Source organism: Drosophila tropicalis, unplaced genomic scaffold (assembly GCF_018151085.1).
Source record: "Drosophila tropicalis isolate 14030-0801.00 unplaced genomic scaffold, ASM1815108v1 contig_443, whole genome shotgun sequence".
NCBI lineage: Eukaryota > Metazoa > Arthropoda > Insecta > Diptera > Drosophilidae > Drosophila > Drosophila tropicalis.
The window spans coordinates 4,479,790-4,505,942 of NW_027172907.1; the positions used below are offsets into that span (position 1 = coordinate 4,479,790).

Sequence of the window (26,153 nt, forward strand, 5' to 3'; positions counted from 1 at the left end):
ATAAAGATAGCTCATTTTAACAAGCTAAAAACATCCTTTGTACCAACTAAAGGATAAAAGCAACTAACTTAATGTTATATACAGTTAACAATGCAAATCTATTAACAAAATTGCCTAGTTTCATAATAATAGAAATATTTCATCAAAATAAAAGCCACTTTAATATCCATTATAGTTTCATTTCATTTCAAATTCAAGCGTATATGTACATGTAATGGAAAACTAAATCAAAGCTAAATCGAAATGAGGGCAATTTAAAAACTTGTGAATACGCTTCAATCACTTTGCAACATATTCTCGGAACCAATTTACATTCAACGAGAAATCATCAAAATACCAAATGACCACACATAAACAAAAATAAAAAAAAAAAAATGCCAACTTTACTTACGAGTAAACAAGAAAACTAAAACGGGAGCCAAAAAAAAAAAAAAATAATAAAAACAGAACAAGTCAAAGACCAGTGATTGAGCCAGTAGAAGAAAAGAAAGAAAGAAAAAAAGTTAAAGTTCAAGCAAAAGTTGCGTTAAGAAATCAAAGTAACTTTCTTTGGCCATTGCAGGTTCACTCTCTACCTCCCTCTCTTCTTTCTTTCTCTCTTTCTCTGTTTCTTCGCTCAGCATTTGACCATTTGCCTTTCTTAGATTTTTTCATCAACTGGCTATTCACTTATTGGAAACTTTTGCCCAAAAGCCAGACGAAGCAACTTGCCAATTCCGCCAACAACTGGTCTCTCTCTCCCCCTCTCTCTCTCACACACACTCTCTTTCTTTTTTTCTCTCTCTCTCTCTTTCTCTCTGTGTGTTGACCATCAATTGTTTTCACAAAACGGGCTTACTCACTACGACATTAAATTTGCCTGGCACTTAGAGAAAATATTAAAAGTGTTGCCTACATTTTGGGGTAACTTGATACTAGTTAACCAAGCAAAGTCGATCAAAAATTTATGTATTTTATTTACTTTGAATTATGTTTCTATTCACTAATATCAAAACAGCTCTCGTAATAGAAGTAACTTGTTTATTCTAGCTGGTCCTTACTCCATATTTTCCTCGCATTGTTTAATAATTTATTTCTTCAAATTTTGTTTGCATCAAGGTTTTAACATGTATTTTTTTGCTTACTTTTTCTTAGCCAATTGTCATTAGTTTCTTCCAAGCTTTCCATGTAGTTAACCCCAAAAAGTCCGCTTTCGCCCTAGCCAAATACCAAGTTCCTCTCAATCTTAACGACCATTCCATTTGCAGAGCATCTGCAAGTCACTTGCATTTTGCTTTTGCCGCAAACTTTTGGTTATTTACGAGTAAACTAGAGAAGGGAGTCTAGGTAGTTCCGGGAGAGGACAATGGCCAAATCATGCGTGTTATTTATACCCTCCAAGCTCGTAAAGCCTCAAAGCTCAAGCTAAAAGCGAACGAAAACAAAACAGAAAGTGTTGATAAGTTTGTAAGCCAACAGGCAAACAGGCCAAGAACAACAACAACTCAAGTTGCAACTGCTGCTGCAGTAAACTGCTGCATGACCTGAACTGGCCATGCTTGGTTGGATGGTTAATTAAAAAACTTTTTTGTTGCGCATTTTATTATTCGAGTTTTTTGTTTTTGTTTTCTTTTCCTTTTTATTCGATACCACACATCACATTTGTTTTTTTTTTTTTTTTTTGTTTAATCGAATTTCAAATTTGATTCCTTGGGTGTGTCCATACGACTCGGCCTTGCCGATAAAAATCGGCTATTGTTCATAGTGGGCTGCCTACTGCTCTTCACCGTAGGCTAATGTATCCTTACTTTCATGCCAATTTTCGGGGGCAAAGAATACAAAACCGGAACGTTCTGCTTTCCGATATGCAGGTATTGGTCCCCTTGATCCATAATCATACAGAAACGGTTTCGGACGCTCCACATCGATGGCATTGAGAACACCGGAGAATATTCGCCAAATTTCACATTGCTCATCGGTGCGCATAAAAAATTCTTGATTCCCATTAAATATGTCTAGCAAAAGACTGGCATAGTTTGATGACGATTTCAATGATTTCTCATTCATATACATATTTATTTCGGTATCCTGAAGGCAAAGCTCTTCGCCTGGTTTCTTTAATTGAACACGCATAAAGATCTCTTCGTAAGGTGCTAAACGCAAAACTAACTCGTTGCGGATATCCAATTCATTGGGATTATATAGATCGGATTCAACCGATTTATATTGAATTCGCACTTCAGTTTTTGTCTCATTCATAGCTTTGCCAGCTCTTAAAATGAATGGAACATCTGACCAACGTTTATTATTAATTTTCAAAACTACCATAGCGTATGTTGGTGTCAATGAATCAGTTGGTATATAACTATGCTCGGTGTAACCAACTTTTTCCGGATCACTTTCCATAAAATTGTTACGATATTGCCCTAGTATCACATCGGTCATATCGAGTGTTAAAATATCTTTCAACACACGATACCTTTCGTTTCTCATTTCTTCGACATCGTTGCTAAAGGGCTGATCCATGGCCACCATTGTGAGCAATTGCATCATATGATTTGTCATCACATCCCTTATAATGCCATATATATTGAAATAATCCCCTCTCACATGCTTCTCATTCTTGACGGTGATCATAACGGCGGCTATTTGGTTATTGTTAAAGCTATCCGACCATATGCGATTGGCAAAACGCAGAGCAAATAAATTTTGCATTACTTTCCGACTCAAATAATGATCAATCAAATAGATCTGTGACTCATTAAAACTTTGACACAAATTCAATTGATATGGCCTATATGTTATATCGTTACGACCAAATGGCTTCTCTATAACAATTCGATTCCAGCCCTTGTGCGACTTGCATTTGCGCATCAAATTCAATGTGATATTATCGAATACTATTGGTGGTATGGCCAAATAAAATATTCGATTGGCGTAAATCATTTTATGTTTTGTCTCCTGAAGGGCCATGGCCTCGCCAAGCATTACATAGTCTGCTGCATTACCATATTCACCCTGCACACAGTGCACATTGGTCCAAAAACTATTATATTTCTTTTGATCGCGTTCCTTACTCAAGCCCATATACGGTACACATTGCAAGCGATATTTTGACACATGAAGTTTCGTTCGACTAAAGGTAAATATTTTTGTACCTTGTGGCAAACGATCATCACGATAGAGCGCCCAAAGGGCCGGAAAGATTTTTCTTTTCGCTAGACGACCGGATGCACCAAACACTACAAATGAATGGGCAGTCTCGTTTTGCGGATCAATTGGTAGCATAGTTGGTACAGATAAAAGCAAAAACCACAAAAAAATATTTATTAATTTTGATAATATGTCGAAAAAAGTGTGTTCTATGGGGAATTTTGCTTAACCGAATGAAATTTAGAGCAAAGCCGAAATTGATACGTAGGAAAAAAATTCTTAATGGTTAGAGTCTGTTAATTTATAAGAAAAATTTTACATTATCAAAAAAAGTTTTGTCCCTAAAGACAGTCTTAAATTCGAAAAGGCGAGTAACAATCAACAACAATGCAGATAATGAAGATAAAATTAATCGCAAATGATGTAAACAATTAAATTAAATAAAAAATAACAATTTCGGAAGATTTTCTTAGCTTTTTAACTCACATTCTGACTGAAAAAAGAAAATTAATTTCAGTTTAGTTTTTACAAAATTTTAGAGAAATATTCTACAGCAGTGAGAGCCTCGTAAAGTTGATGTTTTTGATCACTCAATCCAAATATAGGTATAATATGTAATTATCAGCTTTAATGTCAAAGATCGAAAAAGAACAAGAAACAAGAGATTTGCTTTAACTATATACATAATAAGTTGTCAATAATGGATTCACAATTTAAACAATATAAAATGCATAAATTTCTTAATAATAACATAAAGCAATTGTTTCAATTGCTTAACATTCACTTGGGGCTCTGTGACTGTGTAATCAATCTTTGTCTTTCTAAGGCTTGACGAAATCGGTGAAAAGCATTCCAATTATAACAAATCTTGATGGCAGTTGATGAATGTTATCAAATATCTTTAGGCTCGGGTAATAAAAATGTGTCCCAACACAAAAAAAAAAAAAAAGAAGGAAAGCAAACCAAAAGACTGAGAATAAAAGACTAAAACCAAACGGAAAATCTCATAAAAGATTAGCCACAAAAATGCCAAGAAGCTGCGCCTGTCGCGCCTTCCTTTTAATTACATAGGACAAAAGTTCTCCATCTTCGTTTGCGAGTTGTGTGTGCGTTTTTTTCGGACTGGGAGAGATACTGGCAGACGTCCAGGAATTCCATTTTGGCTTGCATGCAATAAAACAATTTAATTAAATTTTATGTGAGCCTCTGAGCAAAGTAAATGAAAACAAATAAACCACAATATAATAAAAAAAAAAAAGAAAAGAAAAGAAACGAAAAGAACAGAAGCAAATCAAAAGAATAGAACCAAAAATCCATGGCAAGTCAACTAAGCAGTAGACAGATGTGGCATATTTTGGCACTTTCAGGCGGCCTCTTCCATTGAGACACTTGTGAAGATCCTTCGCAATAGTCCTGTTTACTAGTGTTGAAAGCAAACATAAGCAAATCTTGCGTAACGCATTCACGCCAACAATATCTCTTTCGTGTCTTGTCTCCCGTCGACCCTGAACAATTTGTTGACCATTTACAAAAAGCTTGTCTTTAAAAATTGTTTACATATTTTTCACTTACTCTAAGCTCTCTAAAATTTTCTCTTCACGCAGTCCTTCTCACCCTCTCCCCTTGAATGGTGGTGTGTGGTGATTTATGCATGTGTTTAGAATGTTGGCTCTGTATATAAATTTTTCTTGCTTTTTTTTTTTTTTCTTTTTTGGGACTAAAGTTTTTCCATATCTTTGAAGAGGAAAAGCTCTTCTCGGGTTCATTGGCCACTCTCCACGGTGTGTGTGCGTCTTTGGTCTTTGTTTGCCTTTTTGGCCATAGATATTTTTGTTGCTATATGTTTGTTTATTGAAATTGACTTTCAAGTAGGTCAGACAACAGGCCCAACATTGCTAAGTGACCAACAAGAAGTACAAGTATCTATGAGAAGCACTTTAAACAAGGTAGAATCAAAAACGTATAACAAACCTAAGTACGGGAAACCGACAAGATAAACACAATACATAGACTTTAAGTTGCCCAAGCAATTTGAAATTTTCCTTCAAACTGTTAAAATTCAATACGTTTGGTTGCCTATAGCCAAAAAAAGAAAGAAAAACTGAAACCCTACAAGTATTTTAGATTAAAATTGTGGAAGTCAAAATAAAAATACGTTTGCCTAGAATTAAGATTTAACTAGCGAATCAAACCTTATATATTGAGCTAATTATTTTAAATGTTTGATGCTTCTTAAGATAGAATAAGGTGTAGAAAGAGACTATTAATGTAGCACGTCTAGTTAGATAATAAACAGAAAAGTTTAATAAGAAATTCAGTCTGGTGTCCAAGGGTAAAGGTGCATACATACCTTAAACTTTACTTTACTTTTACATTTACCTTACCGACTTCAAAATACTTAACTCTATGTGCCCGGGTTATAGAAAGGAAGTGATTGACACGAAGAGGATTATGTAACCCAAAAGTAAATATATACGGTCAAACAACAAAGAAAAGAAAGTAGAAAAAAAAGCAGAAACTCATATCAAAAGGCTTTGACAGCTTAGACGATGACGACGTCATGACCTTTTCTTTATCATTTTCTTTGTTTTGCCTTTCTTTTTGTTGGTTTCGTTTGGGTTTTTTTTATTAACTAGCCGTAACAAAAACAAACTTCAACACGTGCTAAACTCGCTGGCAGGAAAATCACGTCTAATTCACTGAGCCCAAAGGGAAACGTGCCTGTCAAACTAGGCAGGTGGTTTGGTTGAGCAAGTAAGTGAATGAAAACGGGTGGAGTTTGAGGGGGAGCCGTGTAGTCGTATGGTTGTGTTAGATACACCAGCAATTAATAGCAAGTAAGTTCAACAGATTGAAAAGGCGGAGAAAAAGAGACAGATTGGTTGCTATTGGAGACACATATTTTACATTCCACGTCATTGTAGTCATTGCCATTGCCATTGCCATCATCACCATCATTATCATGATCATCATGAACGAGCAACTTGAATTGGTTGTTACCTTGCTAATTGGCTTTGTTTTGTCGAAATTGAAGGACTCTGCCTCCTGACTACCGACTATGGACTACAACTCACTGTTGAGTTACCTGGCAAAGTGGGATTAGGCAACTTAAATGAGTAGAAGGAATTACTTTAACAAATGCATCATCATCATGGCTTGGTTGGTTGGTCGGATAAACTTTGGTTCGGTCAATCCTGTTGCTGGCCAAGTGTCTCTGTATTCACAACTAATTGGGACTAATGCCAGGATTCAATCGTAGTATGAATGTATGTATGCATTTTAAGTGTTATTCAAATAATGATTAATTAGCCCCAGATACATACGATACGTACATAAGTGTCATTAAAATGAACAGAAAAGATATAAATTTCGATATTCACAGACATATGTAGGTACATATATACATATATGAATCTACATAGCCCTGGCCTAAATGGCTATTGTTTACTCCATTAGGAAAAGGCTGATATTGTTGATCAAAACAGTTTAAAATAAATTTTAATTCAAATTGTGATCTTATATGTATTTATAAAATTAATTCTTGTTTTGTTTGCGCATTCAACTAACGAGAAGAAAGTTAAATTATTTAAATATTTCTATAATTTTGGAATTGTTTTTTGGTTATACTTCACAACCCTATAGCTGGTTGACCATTAGAATTCTGAATTTCTTTAGCAAAGTCTGCTAATGCCAGAATTTAAATGTTCTTTTCATTCATTTTTGATTCAGTTTAACGTCTAACGATTCTTATTAGTACGGCCCATATGAATTTTTCAAACCAAAATCATTTATGATTGTTAGAAAGCAATTTGTTTTTTGCTTGTAAATGGGGCAATGTGTTAACAATGTCATTGGAAGGGCCATTATTTTGCCCACCCAAGTGCAGTAGGTACTAGGTAGGTGAAACATTTTAAAATGACATCATATAAAATAGTATAATGGCTTTTGCTTTATTTGACACACGCACATGCACATTTATAGGAGAGAGAGACAAAGGAAATTGAATTATCACCAGGATGCGGAAGCTCTTAGGTGATATACATATGAACCCAGTCGAGTTGAGTCGAGTCGACTGGGCTATGGGCTACGGGCAATATATGTAGGTGGCCTACAATGATTGAACGCAAATTGCCATAGACATGAGAGGGTTGGGGAGGACATGGACACATATAGAGATGGACTTTTGTACATATACATATGTGAGTACTTCTATTTCACCCTACCAGAAGCAGCAAAATCATCCTTGACTATTAGCTGCACTCACAACACATGTTGTTGCTCAAAAGAAGCAGCAGCAAAAAGGGATAAAATGCCAGGGCAGAACAGGACTATAATCATCATCATCATCATCGTCATCGTCATCGTCGTTATCCTCCCGGAATGGTTTTCAAGTTGGGTTGCCGATGCACTTGAAAGGCAGCTTAGGGCATTTGTAATGATTGAATTTGAATTGCAGCAGGCATCCAGGACTAACAGAGATAGGAAATGAGAGTGAGAGAGAGGTAGGACGGTAGGGAGATTGCACAAATCTCTTATGTGTTTATGTGGAAAACGTTTCTTATAGTATTGCACTTTCCTTTCTACTTCTTACCAATGCAACGCCGCCGCTGATGTTTGTCTGCTGTTTGTTTCCATGCCGCCTGCCGAGAGATCATGTCGTTTGCCTTTTCATCCTCTTTTTTGCAGTTTCTTTTCTTTTGGGAAGGAAATTTGAGCGCATTCACTTTGAATGAGCAAGCATTCTCCCTCAGTGAAAATTCAAGAGTAGGTACTTTTCAATATATGTAAGTGTGTCGAAATTAGTCACAAAGTTCATAGGGAAAAAAATGCCAAAAAAAAAACATAAACAAGAAACCAAAACTTAATAGCCCAAGATAATAATTGCCAGTCAGTTGTCAAGGTTAACCCATGGCTAATTGATATCTTAAATAATGCAGACGCATTCTGACGTCACAAAAGTTTTAAAATTTAAAGCATTTGGCGCTGAGTTAGGTTCTACCTTTCACCTCGATTATGACAAACGGAAAAGTAAGAAAAAAAAAAATAACAATAATGGATATGGGATGACCTTTGCGTGCTTTTTGTTTAGACACATTTAATATTATTAAAGCCGCTTAAATATGCCACTAATTCCAAGGTGCTGCCAGGGTTGGGAAGGGCCAAAAAGGAATTGTTAAAAGGCGGCACATGGGCTACGACGGACGATTAATTGACAACTTCAACTGACAACTGTTGTTTGAGCATGACAAATAATGTTGAGTTAGGTCAGGGTCAGGGTAATTCAATGTGGCAGTAGATTGGTTAGGGTTGGGTTGGGTTGGATTGACTTGGCTTGGCATGGCTGGAATTGAGTTGAGTTGAGTTGCGATGAACAAGAACAAGAATAAATTGTACTACTTGGCAACTAAATTGCTTAGCTTAGGCTGGAGAAGGCTTCAAAATTGATTGGTAAAAAGCGTAGAGAGAAAAAAACAGAAACAATCGACGGTGCCGATAGATACATTTAAGGTTCGTTGGTAAAGGGTTAAGATAGCTTTTGTAATATATTGATTGAAAAATCAATAAGAAAAAAGAATGGAAAACTAAAGCTATAGCCCAGTTTAGACAAAGTGTGGCATCATATTCAAATGAGTTTTAAAGTGAGCACTACAGATGACAACGAAGAAGCAACAGGAATAGGGAAAGCAGAGTAAAGAAGGCAACTTTCAAAACCATGACGGGTATATCCGTTCAGAGAGTGTTAAATATTTGTAACTAAGTTTTCTAAACTATTAGAAAACTGGCATCTAATCCATTTTTAGCATCCAGTTTTTAATATATCTTAAAAAGAGCTACAAATGACACAAAGAGCAAAAAATTAGTATAATTTCCATACATATTTGCTAGTTATTCTTAGCTTTTTCGATTTAAAACTTTGGTAGAAGATTTTAGAAAGAAGCAAAACAAAAAAAACTTATTTATTTAATGGCATAGGTTTTGGTTTTTATTGTTATAAAAATTCCGCTTACCAGATTTGATGAAATAATGGGCATAACCAACCACGAGAGTAATTAAGCATATCCTTGTATTTGAATTGGAATCTGAAACAATTGAGAAATGATTAAGTAAATATCGTTATTTAAATTATTTCTTTTCATTTAACACCTCAGATCGATAATATCTAAGGTTTTTGTATAATTTTTATGCTAGTTTGATGCCGACAATGACCTTAAAATAGGGTTAGAATATTTTTTCCTTTGACAATTAATATACTAAGTTCTAAACTTTGAATTGAAATACCACAAAAAACTATGAAAACTAAGGGAATAGTATTTTGAATATTCATATAAATTTCGCCTATTCTTAATTGTCCGCCAAAAGGCAAACTAAACTTTTGTTTCAAGTCACAAAAAGATTTTGCGAAACAAAAGAAAAATGTGTGAAATGAAAATTTGCAAATTACAATGGCGTCATCACACAGACAATGGAAGGGGGAGACAGTTAGACAGGCAGTTAGACGGGTCGATAGTCGGCCAATATATATATCCACACACACATATACATATATATATGTATATATCTATATGTAGATATATGTGGCTACTGCATACAGTAGACTGACTCTATTGCATACGAACGAACGTTTTGTTGTAGTTTGCTGTTGCTGCTTTTGCTGTTCTTATTGTTGTTTTCATTCGCTGCTGTACTTTATGGCACAAATGAATTGGCATCTTTCGAATGTTTTTTGGGTGTCTAGCCTGCGGAGTATTCCTCTATCTCTCCCTTTTGTCTCTCGTGCTCTCGTTATTCTATTCATTCTCTTTCCAGCAATGTTTTCACTGCATAATCGCCCAGAGATATTTGGTGTATTTTGGCTTCTGAGTATGTTTGCGTGTGTGTGTGTGTTGTCTTTTTTTTTTTTTTTTTGCTGATGCATTGAACCAGAAATATGTAGATATGCCAATGAGTTGGATCTTTTTTCTCATTCTCATTCGTTGGTTTTTTTTTTTTTTTTTTTTTGAAAATGGCATTCCGTAAGCCGCCACCACCATGGCCGCTTCCGGCATTGCGCCGAAAAGTATGCCAGAGATTTCGTCATTTTTTTTTTTTGTGTTTGTCCGCGGTTTTAAAGCAAAAATTTGTTATGACTGTACATTTGGTATGCAAAGAGCTATAACTTGGATAAAGTATACATTCTTTTTGTTACTTGTTATGCAAAACAAACAGCGGAAAGTATTTCTGTCTATGCATGACTAATAATTAAGTGGAATAACACGAAATTCTTGAACCGTTTCATTGGACATTCGTTGCCTTGCATTTTAAGAGTTGTGTGTATTTCATTTCATAATGTTTTTGATTAATAGATAGTTTTCTTTTTACATATTTACATTTTGCTCTTTAGACTTTTGCATAATTCATTTTTCTTCAAGAAACCAAATTTATTCAAAATCTTTTCTCAAAAAATAAAAAAAAAATTGTTGCTGTTAAACCGCATTCGAATATCTAGCAAAAAAAAAATAAAAAATTATAATAATAATAAAAATCTCTTCTGTATCCATATAACTATTTTCTATTTCTGGTTTTGTTGCCAGGCGCCAACTGAACTGTTAATAACAAATGGTAGATTGAAAATGGTAAAACAAACCAGCAAAAAAGAAAAAAGAAACAAAAATGCAAACCAAAATGTATTACGACGACTAGGCAGCAAAAACAGACCCAAAAAATATTGTCAGCCTTCAATGACTTTGTTTGATGTGGTCTAGCCAGGCAATGGGAATGAAAATGAAATATGTAAATTAATATAAGACACCCTGTGGCAACGGTATATGCCCTGCCCTGAGTTGAAATGAATCTCATACACTTTATGGACATGTCCATAACTCAAATTCATGTTTATGATGAAGAAAGAGCAAAACTAACCTAAAAACCATAGTAGTAGTAGTAATAGTCCCCGTCTCTTTTTTGCTCATTTCTCATCTCTCTTGTATCCTTCTAGTTGTCCTGTTCATCCTGCCTGGCTCGCTGCCTGCTTATTTCCGTGTCTGGTGTAAACTTTTCCACTTGCAGGCCAAGTGCATTTTGTGTGTGTCTGTGTGTTGTATTTTTGACTTGTAACCGCCATAGTTTGTCATTTGGTTTTGTGTTTCTTTGTTCTTTTCTTTTCGAAATGCTTGTCAATTTGTTGTTGCAACATATGTATGTATATGTGACTAACCACACACACACACACACAAATAGGTGCCTATATATGTATGCGTGTAAGTGTGTGTGTGTGTTTTTGCAGGAAGGATAATTTGCTGTGACATGCAACTATGAAAACTTTAATTGGCTTTAGAGAGTGCCAGACACAAAACAACAGGAAGAATTCTGACAATGGCCATACACACACTCACACCTAGGAAACAAAAAAGAACAGACAGAAAAACCATCAGGTTAGAGTTGGTTATAAATTTTCATTATGTGAAAAGAATTCTACTCTTTGGGTGTGTGTGTGTGTGTGTGGAATTTTCGCTCTTAATTTACAAACTATTTACAATAAACTTGAACATGAAGCTTAACTAACTAAATTTCAACTAGTACTAAAATATCCTTAAGGTAAGTATTCCCTTGAAAAATATTCGCATATCATATTGTATTTTTCCTACCTTAAAAGTTTTAAACTATCTCAACGAAAAAATGCAATTATTTTATGCATGATGAAAATAATAGGTAAATCCCTTAAAATTTAACTTTATTGACTTTAGATTAGCATAAAATTTTTTCTATTACATGGTTAGGATCGATTTGCTATGCACTCAAGGACGATACTAGGACTGACCCGTACATCAAAATGAATTTCAGTTCATCCATTTACTCCCCCGTGTAACATATCTTAGATCTTTAACGACAATCATTGTATAATACATTGATTTTATGGAAAAATTTTAAAAAAGATTTCAAAATTGGTTTATAACGTTGCAGATTTTAAAGGTTGAGTAAAGTTAAGCAAAATTTTCGGAAAATTACCAAATATCCTTTTTTTCGAAAAAACTTTATTTGTGTTAAGAGATTTATGTGAATAATTATTTAAAAATATTAGTTTATTCTTCAATCCTTAGAAGTTCTCTATTAGTAATAGTTGTAGGTTTAAATGACTGAAAAAAAAAAAAAAAAACAAATACATAACTGCACTAGTAAATTGATAGCAGATATGAACGTATTCCTTAAATTAATTGAAAAAATAATCACAAGTTAATTAAAGTATGTAGCGTAGGCGAATTCATTATGATTATCTAAATAATCCATTTATACATATGTATATAGAGAAAGATATACGCAAACAGGAAAAAAACATTTGCCTAATACAAATTGAGCATCAAATTTCTATTTTGGACATGGATGTGAGAGTCGGTTGTCTCTCGGAAAATAGAAATCTGTTGTGTCATTGCCAATGCCCAACACAGTGGCAGAGAATCTATCGTCAAGGAGAAGTTCATTTTTCTCATTATACAATACTATGTATATAGTCATCATAATGTCATGAATATGAAATGTGTTGATGCCGATAATTGGATCAGGAAAAGACAGACCGACCGACCGACCGACAGATACATAGATAGACAAACAGATAGAGGCGAAAATTTTCTTGCATTCTCTCTTGATGATAGTCCGGAACGAAATCAAATTGAAATTGCATCAACAATAAAAAAAAAATGTGCTATTCCAATCCAAAAGGAATCAACAGTTTGGCATTAAAGAGCACATATTTTGTTAAGAGACAATGGGAAAATGTTAGCACTGCTTTACCGACAATGCCGAAAGAGAAACGAATGGTTAAGTCGGTCGGGTATTCGGGCCTCGTAAGATACACGAATGGCAAACATTTTCGTTTATTCACTGAAGTTTAAGGACGGACGAATGCTTCTGAATGGTTGTTCAGTTCTGTTTCTAACGTCAATGTGAATGGACGTGTTGCAGTTCTACCATATTTCTCCCCGAACAGTCTCTGATATTCAACCGAAAAATTTAAACGTTGTGTTGTGGTTAAAAAAGCCAAGGAACTAGAAGAAAGGAAAGCCGCCATCAGCTTTTACGAAAGCCGCCATCAAGCCAATTTCAAGTGACAATTTCAAATTAAACTGAATAAACAACAAACAAATAAACATAACCAAAAACACAATTCGACGTTACGATCGTTAATATAATAAAAAATATAGTGGAAAAGTGCACGTATACATGTTATTTATATATATCATTATTTTTTTTCTGATATAAATGAAGTTTTTTTTTCCTGTTCTATTTGATTTTGACCAATTAAATGATTTATTCTTGTGTAATAAATAAATTTGCAAACAATTTCCAGTCAAGCATAAAATCAAATAATAATCATATATGTATGCATATATAATGGTCATGCAAAATGTTTATGAAATTTGCATAGCAAAATAAAAAGGAACAGAACATAAATCAAGTGCGAGCAGAAGAAACCCAGAAGAGGAAACCTTAAAGAAAACCAAAGAAACTATATAGAAAAGATACAAACCACAAAACACACTTAAACACTAATTGGCAATAAAACAGGTAAGAACAAAAAAAAAAAACATCATCCTTCTGTGGCAATCAAATTGTGCAGCAAAGAAATAATATTGAATCAAAACAGTTCCACCGGAACAAATTAATGTCTGATCAATTTGAAATGCGTTAGGAATTCAATAAACGTAAATAACATTGGGCAAGACATAAAAATTAATTTATTTCAAACACACTTTTCCTTTCTAAAATTGTAAAATTGTACATTAAGTATTGATTTTTGATTAGTCTTGTAAATAACCTGGATGAAAATAAACTTGTTGTGCTGACCTACGACTACTAATAATTTATGTCAATTAATATTCAAAGTGTATACAAATCTTTACATATGTATATGAAACGGTTATGGTAAAAGCAACAGGAGACAAGACAAATCACTTAAAACGTTGTTGAAAATGTAAATGTTATTGTTGTGATTCTATTTCATGTGAAATGACAGAAGCTATTGCGAATACAATTTGTTTAATTAGAGTGTCTATATAGGGAGACAAATACTGCATACATTATACATATTAATCCCTCTTATACAGATGATATCTATTAGAAAACAATTAGTCACAAGTTCTACGTCATACTAAATATTAGAATATTTATGTTCGTTAGTTTTCACATAGAGAATCTTTGCTTGAAAAATGTCTATGAAGAGAGATTTTATACCGAAATTTTGAGCTCTATAAGTTTCGGTAAGAGTTTATATAAATAACCTAACGACACTTACGACATTCCATTATATCTATAAATATGACAGTACTGAGCTTGATATATATCCACTATGTACATTTGATCTGATTAAAAGATATGTATGAAACAAGTCCCATAGGCAGATTGTGACAAAATTGTCAACAGGGTACACAGAAGGTTTGAGGGGCGGCCTAAGTTAGACTGGGTATGACTTGTGACTTCTAAATTGCTATAAAAATAGATTGTATTTGATTTATTATTAAGTTAAAGCGACTGACAACAACAAGAGCAACAACGTATAAATTGACTTTTTTTTTTTTTTTCTATAACATTATGTTAACAAGATTTAACAAGAAAATAATAGGAATAACTATGGGTTTCCTGCCAAGTAATATTAGGCACACACACACAGAGAGACTTTCGTGTACATTGGGTCGTACGTTTCAGATGTTAAAAGGGAAAAGGCGAACCATTTGCTAAGTGCGACTCTTTATTTTATTTTAACACCTTTAATTAATTAAACAGCATAGCTCCCAGAAGTGCGGGTAAGAGAAGCAAACTTGCCTCTCCTTGCTACCATGGATGGAATCCACTCATCACCCACACATACACTCACATTCACACTCACACACACACACACACACAGGTCTACCCACCAAAAAGCATTCAAGGTGGTTGCCACATGATGTAGAATAGCTTGGTGGTTGGAGACGGGGCATAGCATCATCGTCTTTTGAGGTTTGCTTACAGCGAAATCAGGCAAAGCAGCGGAGAGACAAAAAAAAAAACAAGCAAAGGTAATGAGGAACCAAGGGAGAGGCAGGAACGCAGGCGGCAAGTCTTTTGGGAGATTTTTTTGTGCCTCTTCATACCCTGTACCCAGAGGTGAAAGTAAAGTATATCCTGTAACCCTCGAATGCGTGCTTTTTAATAGGGTTAACAAGTAAAGTGATGCAAGCCAATAAAATTTGCTGACTATTTTTGTTGACTACATTATTTAATTTGCTTCAAATACATATGACAATTAATGATAAAGGGTATCTTAATATTGTGAATCTGCTATGCACATACCCGTTGATATTATTTCTTTATTTTTGTTGGTGTTTGTCCCAGCGCGTGCCGCATTTATACCAATTTAAACAGCAAAACCAACAACAACAACAGATGACAGGGAGTGAGGGAGAACGGACAAATAGAAGAAAAAGCGCCATACTTTTGCTTTAGCCACATTATTATATATTTATTTGATATTTTTCCTTTCGGTGTTGCTTTTTTTTTTTCGTTTTGTTGCTGGCCCCTCTGCCCAGCTGTTTTTTATGATGCGGTTGGGCTGTCTGTTTCCTTCTACCCCCAACCCCACCAACAAAGAGTCAAACCCCACCTAAAAACCCGCACGCAAAGTATTTACATAAAATCTAATCAAAAGTCATGCACATTATCTGCCACCGAACTGAACCGAAACTCATGAAAATTTCAATCCTTATCCTTGTCGTAGATGTTGCACTTAAACCTTAATTTATTTGGCTCGAGAGTTTAACCGGCTTGAAAGCATTTTTAATAATTCACAACAATTTTCGTTTCGGGTTATACATTTTTTTTTTTTTCGTGTGTCTTGTTGCCCGTCTGTCACATCAGCCAAACAACTGACTCACTCACAGTTTCACTGACTGATGGACTGATGGTCTGACTGACAACTCTTTAAGCATTTTGTTTGCCTTTTTGCTTGTCTTTTTTCCTTCCTCCGCCCGTTGTTGTTGTTGTTGTGTGTGGTTCTGATAAACAAAAGCATATGGTCACAGCGACCACAACAAAAGAGCGAAATGAATAAAACGATATGTACTCATTTTTATACATTTGTATATAGGCAAGTACATATACGTATATTTATGTATGTATGTATGTACATATATGTATGTGTTTTTTAATGATACAATTTAATAGTTGCCAAATAAGTATTTGTCCCTTATGCAATTAAAATGTAGAACAAATGAAATTATGTTTAAAGTTTGTAGCTTTTTAGTTGCATCTATTATTGATTATCAGAATATATAATATTATATACATGTTATCTTTATTTTTATCCAATATCGTTAACTTATTACTTATAGGACTCCATATATATTGGAGTCAAGCCGTTAATAACTTCTCTGTTGTCCAAACGATTAACAACACAAACAATAACATTTTGAAATTCCAAAATGCAGTGGTTTCTTTGAGAGAATCAATCAAAAATCCAATTTTGTATTTAATAAAAACAATACTTAATAATACAAACACTTTAATTATTGCATTTACAAAAAAAAATAAGCAAATTAAGGAAAATTTATCCATTATCATATAAAGTTGAAGAGAAAAGCAAAGGACCAAAGTATAAACTGCCGTAAAATAAACTATTACAAAATCAGAAAATTTAGTTTGGAAAAACTTTACTAGTCATTTACTGAAATTCTCTCTTGCTCTTTACCTACCTACCACCTGTACACTAAATATCAACATTGATAGATGACCGTTTCGTACATGGGGGCACACACACACACACACAACAAGAGCCAGGTAAGTTGTAACCAGTAATAAGTTTATAGCCAAGCGAAAGCACTCGAGGGAACGATCTCGATACCAGAAACAACTTACAGACATTACATTGTCATCAGTTGCAAGAGGAAAAAGTTTTACAGGGTAAAGTGACCTAAGAATAAATTCAAAATCTGATTACAAAGACAAATTAAGAATATTTAGATAAAATAAGCTACATATTATAAGCCATGTGGAAGCATTAAACAGTTCATTCTATGTACAAAGATTAATGAAATAATTATTCAGAGGCAATGAAAAGCAGAGCTAATAGATTAAACCATTTTTAGGGGAATCCATTAAAAACTTTTAGATTTTTGTAAATTTTCCGTTGAGGTATTTACCTTACGTACAAGTTTTCAAAAGAAGTTAAATAGTCCCCCAAAGGGTATAAAAATTTCGATGCCCTAAAGTTAGTTTTTGGCGGTTTTAAGTATAATATTTATATTTATTTTTCTGTTTTCTCTTTTTTTCGGCTGTCAATTTAATGCAGTTAATCTGCATGTGATGTGATGTGGCTGTGCTGTTTGCCTTCGTTGTAATCGATTAAATATTGATATATTTCATATTTAATCTTTTCAATTAAATTGACTATGATTTACATGGGCCGAAGAAATTGTTGCAAATTTTGTGTTGTCTCGTGCAACTGAAATTAATGACACCCAACACTGACCAAATGCCCACTGATAAATCAATTAAAAAATGGTAATTTCAACATAATTAAATATACAAATTAAGTAAGCAGCAAGCTTGCTGCTTGCTTGTTCTTTCTCTTTCTATCGCTCTCGTTTTCTCCCTCTCTCTCTCTCTCCCTCTCTCTCCATCTGTCTCTCTTTCACTTTTTGTTTGTAAGTTATATACTTTGCTTACTTCACTTTACTCATTCTCATTGTTGCCCATGTGGTTAAAATGTGAATGAACTGAATGAAGAGAAACGTACCAAGTGAGAAATGACAGGAGCTGGGCGGAGGGAGGATTGGTGAGTGGAAACTGATTGAAATTAAATTGGATTGCTTAAGTAAATTATGCCAAAGTAGCACAAGGTTGATATTTATTATTATGGAAATTGATGTAAATCGGTAAACTCTTACTTCATTTACTACAAACAACAACAGCAACAACAACAACGGCAACAGAACCTTAAATAAAAATAACAATTAACAGAAAGAAAAAAAACACTGAAGGTGTAAAGAAAAATACAAATGAAAATATTTCATTTAAAAATGTTTAAAGTCTCCCATAAAAATTCCATTAAAAAAAGCACATAAAAATACATTTCTGTAATATTACGTATACGCCCATTTGACAGATTTTATATGACAGAGTAGTATTTATTGAGCGTATACCTTTACTTTTTCTTTTTGTTTTTTAGTTTCATTTTTTATGGCACTTTTGTTTTTCATTCCATATGTAAAAACAAAAATTTAAACATTTATTTCTTTAACACTTTATGATCATATTAAGTATACGCCTCTCAATAATTATATATATTTTTTCTGCTTAGGCATTTGCCAAGCAATTTCAATTTCTCTTAAATCTCCCGCTGTGTGTACAACTCATTCATAAAATAAACATACACGCACAAAAACAAAACAAAATTACCTATTATATTCACATTATTATTTTTTATACCATACCACATTCGCCCCCATAACGCTTTTGGTATGTACATATGTATGTATGAAACAAATTTTCCATTGTTCTTGGCTCAAGTCTCGAACAAAAGAAGTTCAAGTGAGTTTTTACGGATTTATACATACCTACATATATGTACATATGTATGTGTATATTTTTGTTTTTCAATACGTCGTTTTATAAATCGAATTAGCTAACCCCCATCATTCATATTTGATTCATAATTGATTCCATAGAAATGTTAGCCTATTCTTTTCCATAAAAATACAAATAATAATTTTGTGAAAAACAAGTAAATACTTGCTAAAATTAGCAATCACTTGAAAATTATAATGAATGAATTGCTGCTTTAGAATTTTTGTTGTGTATTTTTCTGGCAATTAATTGATAAGAACCGCATTTTGGTTCGCTGGCTAATTGAGTTTGCCATACAATTTTCATTTGAAATCTATGGCAAATCCTATCAAAACAATTATAATTGATAAGTGGTTGGTTTTTCGCCACTTTTTTTAAACTTTTATCACTTGATGTCGTTGAGAGCTTCATTTGTATTAACTTTAGCATCGCTTAGGTTAGCTTTCATCCATATTCAATCGCACTAATCAATCAATCGGCTAACGGTAAACGTGATGTAAATTATTTTATATAGCATAAAGGCAAACCAAAGAAAGAGAAAAAAAAATGAGCATCGCATAAAAAGTTTTTCTTTGACTCAAATCTGCTCTATGCATAATAATAAGCAAAGCAGTTTCAGCTGAAGTCAACTGGCAGTGCAACTAGCACATACTAAAGCACTCTAGCACTTTGTGAACGTGCTGCAATAACTGTGAGTGAGTTCAGTTAAAGTTCATTGGATTATAGGTGAGATATCGTAAATATATACCGCTAAAGAGCAAGGTATATACATACATATATTTGATGTGTGTTTGTGGTCTTTGCATTGCGTAAATAGCTTAAGGGTCTTAAGCTTAAGCTAACTTAAACTCTTTCGGTCTACAATTTGGTTGGTTTTGTTTCTTTGTTTTTTTTTTTTTTTTTTTTTTTTTTTTTGATTCTAGATTTTTGTTTTCATAGCAATTTGCATAAGTCTACAGAAATCCTCATTGTAAACATTGACAAGAAAAAGTTTTAATTACAACAAAGCAATCAAATTGTAGAAGAGCAAACAGCCAAAAAACCATTGCATACTTATGAGCGAACGTACAGTAAGTTGGGAAAATGGAGGAGAAAAATGTTTTCTATTTTCCGCTTATCAGACTCTTGAGTAAATGGAGCGTGCTGCATGTTAATTGAAAATACAAACTCAACTGACAGTTAACCCTTAATCTCTCGACTCCTCCCTCTCTATCCATTTCCATCCGTTTGTCCGTTTATTTTGGGAGTTCCCGCATTTATAGTAAGCTATCCCTAGAGATAGGGGTTAAGTTTCGATGGGATGAGAGCTAAAAGATTGAAGGTCAGTGGCACTTTCCCTTTGGCTTGGTTTTTGTTAATCTGCATAATATGCTAATTATGACACACTTTTTGCCTAAACATAAATCATTCATTTATCAGCATAAAAAGCGAACAAAAAAAAAGAAAACAAAATTAACTAAATGAGAGAAAACTGTACGAGAGCGGCCGCTCGACATCCGCTCTTCAATTAGTCCATGAACTTTTCAGGCGTCGTCTGTCGCCTCAATGCGCGCAATTTGCTGTGCTAAGATTTTAATTTTTCGTTTTCACTTCTCCGTATTTTTTTTTTTCCTTTTTTTTTTTTTAATGCTCTTTTTCATTTTTTTTTTTTTTTTGGTGAGTGGAGACGATGTATACAAATTTATGCAGAAAAGAGATACAGTAAAAATTGACTAAATGGTAAAAAATCGTTTGGGATAACATAATCTCGTTGATCTTAATTAATTTTCACAAATGATATTTCATAGAACTCATAGAGTAACAAAAGAAATATCTGTATTTATCACTAAAAAGTCTCTCAAAGTGTTTTATTTTCATTAAAACCACATTTCAACTTATTTATCTTCTCGGTTGTAAAATACACACTAGAACTCGATTTAAGTTATAGAAATTTAGAGCCTAATTAAGCAACTAGGTCATAAACAGAACGGTTTAACAACTAATATTGATAATTTTTTGTATGAATAAGAAATATCTGATTCCTACTAAATGTTTTGTGAATTGAAATCAAACAAGGATCTTATGGAGATTAAGGTTGTTCCAAATAAAGATTTCGAAATAAACAAACACACAAATAATTGGACTTGAATTGTTAATAAAACTAATAAGATGCCAGTTCTATGTTCTTTGTTGATCACTCTTCACTGTAGTTTCCTTTTCTTTTTTTGCGACAAACGCACGAAAAAAAAAAAATTGTTGCTGCATCACTCAGTTCCCTATTTTTTAACCATTTCATTTTTCTCCTCTGTTTCGCTTCTGGTGCCACCTCTCCTCCTTTTCTTTTCCCTTCTTTCTTTCACACGCTGTACATGGTTGATGGCAGCTGCTTTTCACTCTTTTTCTTTTTGGCATTTTGGTGGGGGGTAGGGACTTACAATATGTCGACGACGGCAACGGCAAAACTGCAGTCAAAGGCATCCCATCAGGCATCTCAGCTGCAGCTTAAAAGGTCGGAAAGGAGCGGGGATACACTACACTACACCACACCACCACACCCAAAGAGGGCTAAAAGGAAAGGACGACTTATTATATTATCCCTGGACCCCAATATACATGTATATATGTATGTATATATGAAAGTGATGAAAGGTAGCGATTTTTGATTGCCATCGAAAAGAAGAGAAGAAAAAAATGTTCGCTTTTCATTTTAATTGCATACCTTTGGCTTGGGCACAGCTATGAAAAATTTGCATATACAAAATATTCTTTTTTTATTAAACGAAATCAACATCTGCAGCCGATGCATATAAATATGTACAATGTACATACATATGTAAATATTTGATTTTACATTTAATTTTCATGTGATTTAAAAACTGGCTACACAACAACAAATTTCATTCTATATATTACACTACATTTACTCTATTCGTGAACATTCTTGGCTGAGCTCTTTTTTAGGGTACTAAAACGCACACGGCGATACAGCCAACGCGTTGGCAAAATTTGTTACCAAAAATAAAGAAAAAATCCAGATTGAAAAGGGAAAGTGAAGGTCGACACGTACGTCAAGGACTTAATTGCTTTTATGTGGCAAAAGAAATTTAGCTCAATGATGAGGATGATGAAGATGAAACGGGGACTAGCCAAAAATGGAAATTCATTAACTTTCGTCTAAAAATTATCCAAATCCAGTAGATGGAAAACATATATAATGATTGACAGGAGTAAGGAGTAAGGGAAAGTCTAAAATTAAGAGAGATGCCAAGAACTGAGAGAAAGAAAGAATATAATCAAAGAATTAAATACTGAAAAGAATTATAATTGGTACATCATCAATAACCAGGTTATTACATAACATCACATGTTAATCGACTGTTGCTTTTGTGAGTCTATAAATTGGAATCATTGTAAAGAGAAAGTACCTCTTAGACTGCTGACGATTGACTGACCAACTGACTGACTTGTTGACAAAGAAGTCTATTCATTTATGTATATCACTAGCTATGTAGTTTCTTGGACAATATTAAGGTTTGTTACCTATTGAGAATATTGATCATTGATCGACACCTTTTTCATATTTGACACTCATGGATATTGTTGATTTAGGTTTGTGTAGTAAATTAGTTAATAACATAAGAAAATCAAAGAACTTGAATGGATATAAAAATATAAAATGAATAGCTTTACTCAACCTTAATTACTAGGCTTTGTATTTCAAGACGAAGAATTAGAAATTAAATTTAACAAAAGTATCTTAACTTTAGAGTGAATATTTCCTTTACCTTAACAGTTTGGTTTATTATCGAAGTCTCTCAATCGCTGCAGGCAAAACACACAAATTGTTTTGCCAATATTCCAACCAGGTGGTCGAAGACGAGAAGAGGTAGGGGGCGTATGCGTGTGTTTTGTGGGTGTGCGTTGACAGCTTTAAAGCAATTAAAATCTAAAATTCCAACCCTAAGCCAACTATCAGACATGCCACCTGGTGACACATTTGAATGGCAATGGCAATGGCGATGGCATCACTCACACTTAGTCCCCCAAAAAACCATCCACTCATCGTTGGTTATTTGCAAGCTTTTGACACTTTTAATAACCACAAAACCATAAATACCATCACCAGCTAACCGCAAACGAGCGCTAAATGCCAACACAACACCGAAAGGTGAAGGATTGAGGATAGTTGGGTTAAGAATGGAATGGGATGCCATCGTCGTCGTTGGCAACAACAGCAACTGCAGCTGAGCAAGCAATTTCCATGCATATCCATCAACTGAGAGTTAAAAAAAAAAAAAAAAAAAAAAGAAAGGAAAGATGGCAGGGGAGACAAGTGGAGACAAAAACAAAAAAAAAAATAAAACAGCACAAGGCAACACAAGCCAAGTCGAGCCAGAACGAAAAGCACATCTGAGCTGGAAATCTCGAAACCAGCTAATTTCCGCAATCAGAAAGTCACTTACGGACCAGGGCACATAAACAATGAAGCAAACTACAAACAAGGGAGTGGGATGGCTATAGAGATGCAAGGGGGCGTGCCGAGGTTTGCAAGCCAAACCATCCTTACTCCTCTAAGGATGACACTAGTTACGACAACCATCATCATTGCTACTTGTTGGCCAACATTCAAATGATGTTGATGTTTGTCCATAATCCAAAGAAGTCGACGCTTTTGTAACCACTTTTTTTCTTTTCGTTTTTTTTTTTTTTTTGATTCATTCAACTCTTATTTAAAGCCATAATTATATTTTGAAAAATGACTATTTGATATTTTCAGCTGTTTGGATTTTAAACTTTGTTTAATTTATGCAAAATACCACAAACTTAATTTTCATAATGAGAAAAAAGAAAACAACTGAATTTTAATCTTTCTGTTTGAAAATCAAAGCAAAAACAATAAATTATCATAATGAATAATATCAAAAGCACTTTTTGGCTGTATGTATTCACAAATTTAAATTACTCGGCAAAACCGATATTTTTTAGAGTAGTCGCACTTCATGGGATAGAATGATTTGACAACTCTACCATAGCTCTTTGCATAATAAGAACCTTAAACCACTTGAAATTGGAAAGAGAATAAAGAGTTCAAAAATGCAATCAGTTATAAAAATTCTAAGAAAATTTTTCAATTAACTTTTTAAAATTAATCAAAATTTGCAAGCTTCACGAGAACAATTGCTGTCCCTGGACATTAAAGATGAACATCAATTTGTATTGATCATATTTAAGATTATCTGGAATTTCCATTATTATCTGCTGTCGCATATACCCCATAAAATGGCAGGTGAATCGAAAGGATACGGATACATTAAAAGCCTTCTACTCATTCCCCACATCCATAAACAGAATAAAAAACGAAAAAAAAAAAAAAAAAAACTGAACAAAAGCAGAGACAAGCAAACAGGACAATGTTGTTTGTGGGGGATTTATGTTGGTTGGCTGCTTCGACTCCTCATGGTTGCAACTGTTGTTGTTCTTCTTGTTTTTCACGACGATGGGCAACATGCAAAATGAGTGACACCTAGACGAGTGAAGAATGGGTCAAACCTAGTTGTTTGTTGTTGTAGTTGGGATGGTTCGGGTGGGATGGTTGGTTGGTTGGTCAGTCGGTCAGTCAGTTGGTTGGTGTTGTCCATCTATAAGCCAGCATATGTCCTCTTTCCTGTCAACTTCAGCAGCCAAGCATTGTCTCTTGTCAAACGGTATGAGTTTTTCTTTTTTTTTTTATATTTTTTAGTCCCAATTTCAGATATGATGGCGTTTTTGTTTTAATTTTCTTTTCTTTTTGTCTTATATAACAAGCTTCTGGCCTTGCCCCCCTCTCCCAAACAACAATAATAATTATTTGCCAGCTATTGAAAATCAATTTCCCTTTCGATTTCCTTGCATTTTTTCGCTTGCTTTAGTAAAATGTTTTCACCGGAAATTGTTGCAATTTATGATTTAATTTATGTTCATTTTAAAAATTGTTGCCAACGTTCTCCAACTTGGCTGTCTCAGTTGCCAGTTGCCTGCTGTTGGTATTTTGCTTCTGATTCTGATTCTGCCTTCAGCTCCTGCTGCTTGATGTTGCATATAAATGGAGCTGATTATCATCAGTTGGTGAACACGCAGAAAGGAGACCAACCGAGTCACGAATGGTGGTGGAGTCTTCTATAGGATGTGTGTGTGTGTGTGTGAAGAATACGTGAATATATAAGAGTAATACGCAATAATATGGAGCTCTGGCAATCAAGAGAGCAAGGTTTATTTGTGGTAATCAGCAGTTAATTGGCCAAAAGAAGACTGAGTGGAATTTGTAATACGATAGTGTTAAGAGAGAAAACAACAACCAATATATACAAACTTTTACTTTCCCTCTCTTTCAAAAAAAAAAAAAAACTTCTTCTTAAGTATTTTGCACAATAAACTTAAACATCAATTGATTCCCACAATCATTTTGAACTAATTGCCTAATTATTGTGCTTGAATAAGTTGACAAACAAGAACAAATAAACAGAAATAAGCAAAAACAAATGCAAGATATCTATTCAAGTAAACCTCAAAGTACGACTATCAAATACCTCCTAATAACTTGAATTTTGCCAAGAAAAGCACAGACATAGTCTATTTTCCAGGGCACATCATTTGTCCATGTTTCCGACTCTAAAGAGTTACCCAAAATAAATACTCGATAAAATGTTCGCTTCAATAACGTACAATAAATAAATACAGAAAAGTATCAAAGTATAAGTAAGACTTTCACTTTGAAGCACTTTACTCTTCTTCTACTTCTTTGGGACCAAACCCTCTCTCCATTCATTTTGTGTTTTATTTTTCTCAGTATTTACTCCTCGGTGTGTGTGTGTTTGTTTTTTTTTCTATTTGTTTTGGCAATTATTACTTTCCCTCGCTCTTCCTGTACTATTTCAGCACTTATTGCTCACCCTTTGTCCACTGGCGAAAATATGGGCAAATATTTTCATTATTTAAAGCAATTTTATGCATGATAGTAAAACTTACACTTAAGCTAAAGGAATATTATTCAAGCTATGCAAATAAGCCAAGCGAAATAAGTGTAAGGAAGAAGAAGTTTTATTTTCGGTTATCACTAGTTGTTAACATCGACCCCAAAAATCTTTTGGGACTAAAATTGAAGCAGACTGCAAATCTAAATTCTTAGTCAACAAAAACTTTTACTGCTGTAAAGTTTTGAGTTGTGGTAGTCAGAGAAAACAAGCACAAGTATTATAAATAAAAAAAAAATATTTATTTTTCATACGTTCATTCACTTAAATATCGATTCGTTCGTTCATTTAAATCACTTATACCTTTTTCACTAACAATAAGATAACAATATCTTTTGCTGGAAAGTTCTTAGGAAAACTACTCAAATTATAAGGATTTCTAGGTAAGACCTAGAAAAAAGTTGAGCCTTACAAACTAATCGAAAATTAATTTCATTTACAGTAGATTGCTTTTGTAAATAT

General features: G+C 33.8%; 2 protein-coding genes across 2 annotated transcripts in view; one reads left to right on the forward strand and one right to left on the reverse strand.

Annotated features, from left to right (window-relative positions):
* Nucleotides 1–1,611: 1,611 nt before the first annotated feature.
* LOC137574111 (glucose-6-phosphate 1-dehydrogenase) lies at nt 1,612–3,364 on the reverse strand. The gene has a single exon (XM_068286231.1). The coding sequence runs from the start codon at nt 3,265–3,267 to the stop codon at nt 1,753–1,755; it is 1,515 nt and encodes a 504-aa protein (XP_068142332.1). The 5' UTR covers nt 3,268–3,364; the 3' UTR covers nt 1,612–1,752.
* A 9,685-nt stretch (nt 3,365–13,049) lies between these two features.
* The window catches only part of Oct-TyrR (Octopamine-Tyramine receptor), a 44,527-nt gene continuing 31,423 nt past the window's right edge, over nt 13,050–26,153 (forward strand). Inside the window, 1 exon segment of the mRNA XM_068286213.1 lies at nt 13,050–13,671. The gene's annotated coding sequence lies outside the window, so the exon portion shown is untranslated.

What these genes read in the sequence shown, in the direction of transcription:
- LOC137574111 (XM_068286231.1), bottom strand. Translation starts at nt 3,267, where the DNA reads ATGCTACCAATTGATCCGCAAAACGAGACTGCCCATTCATTTGTAGTG.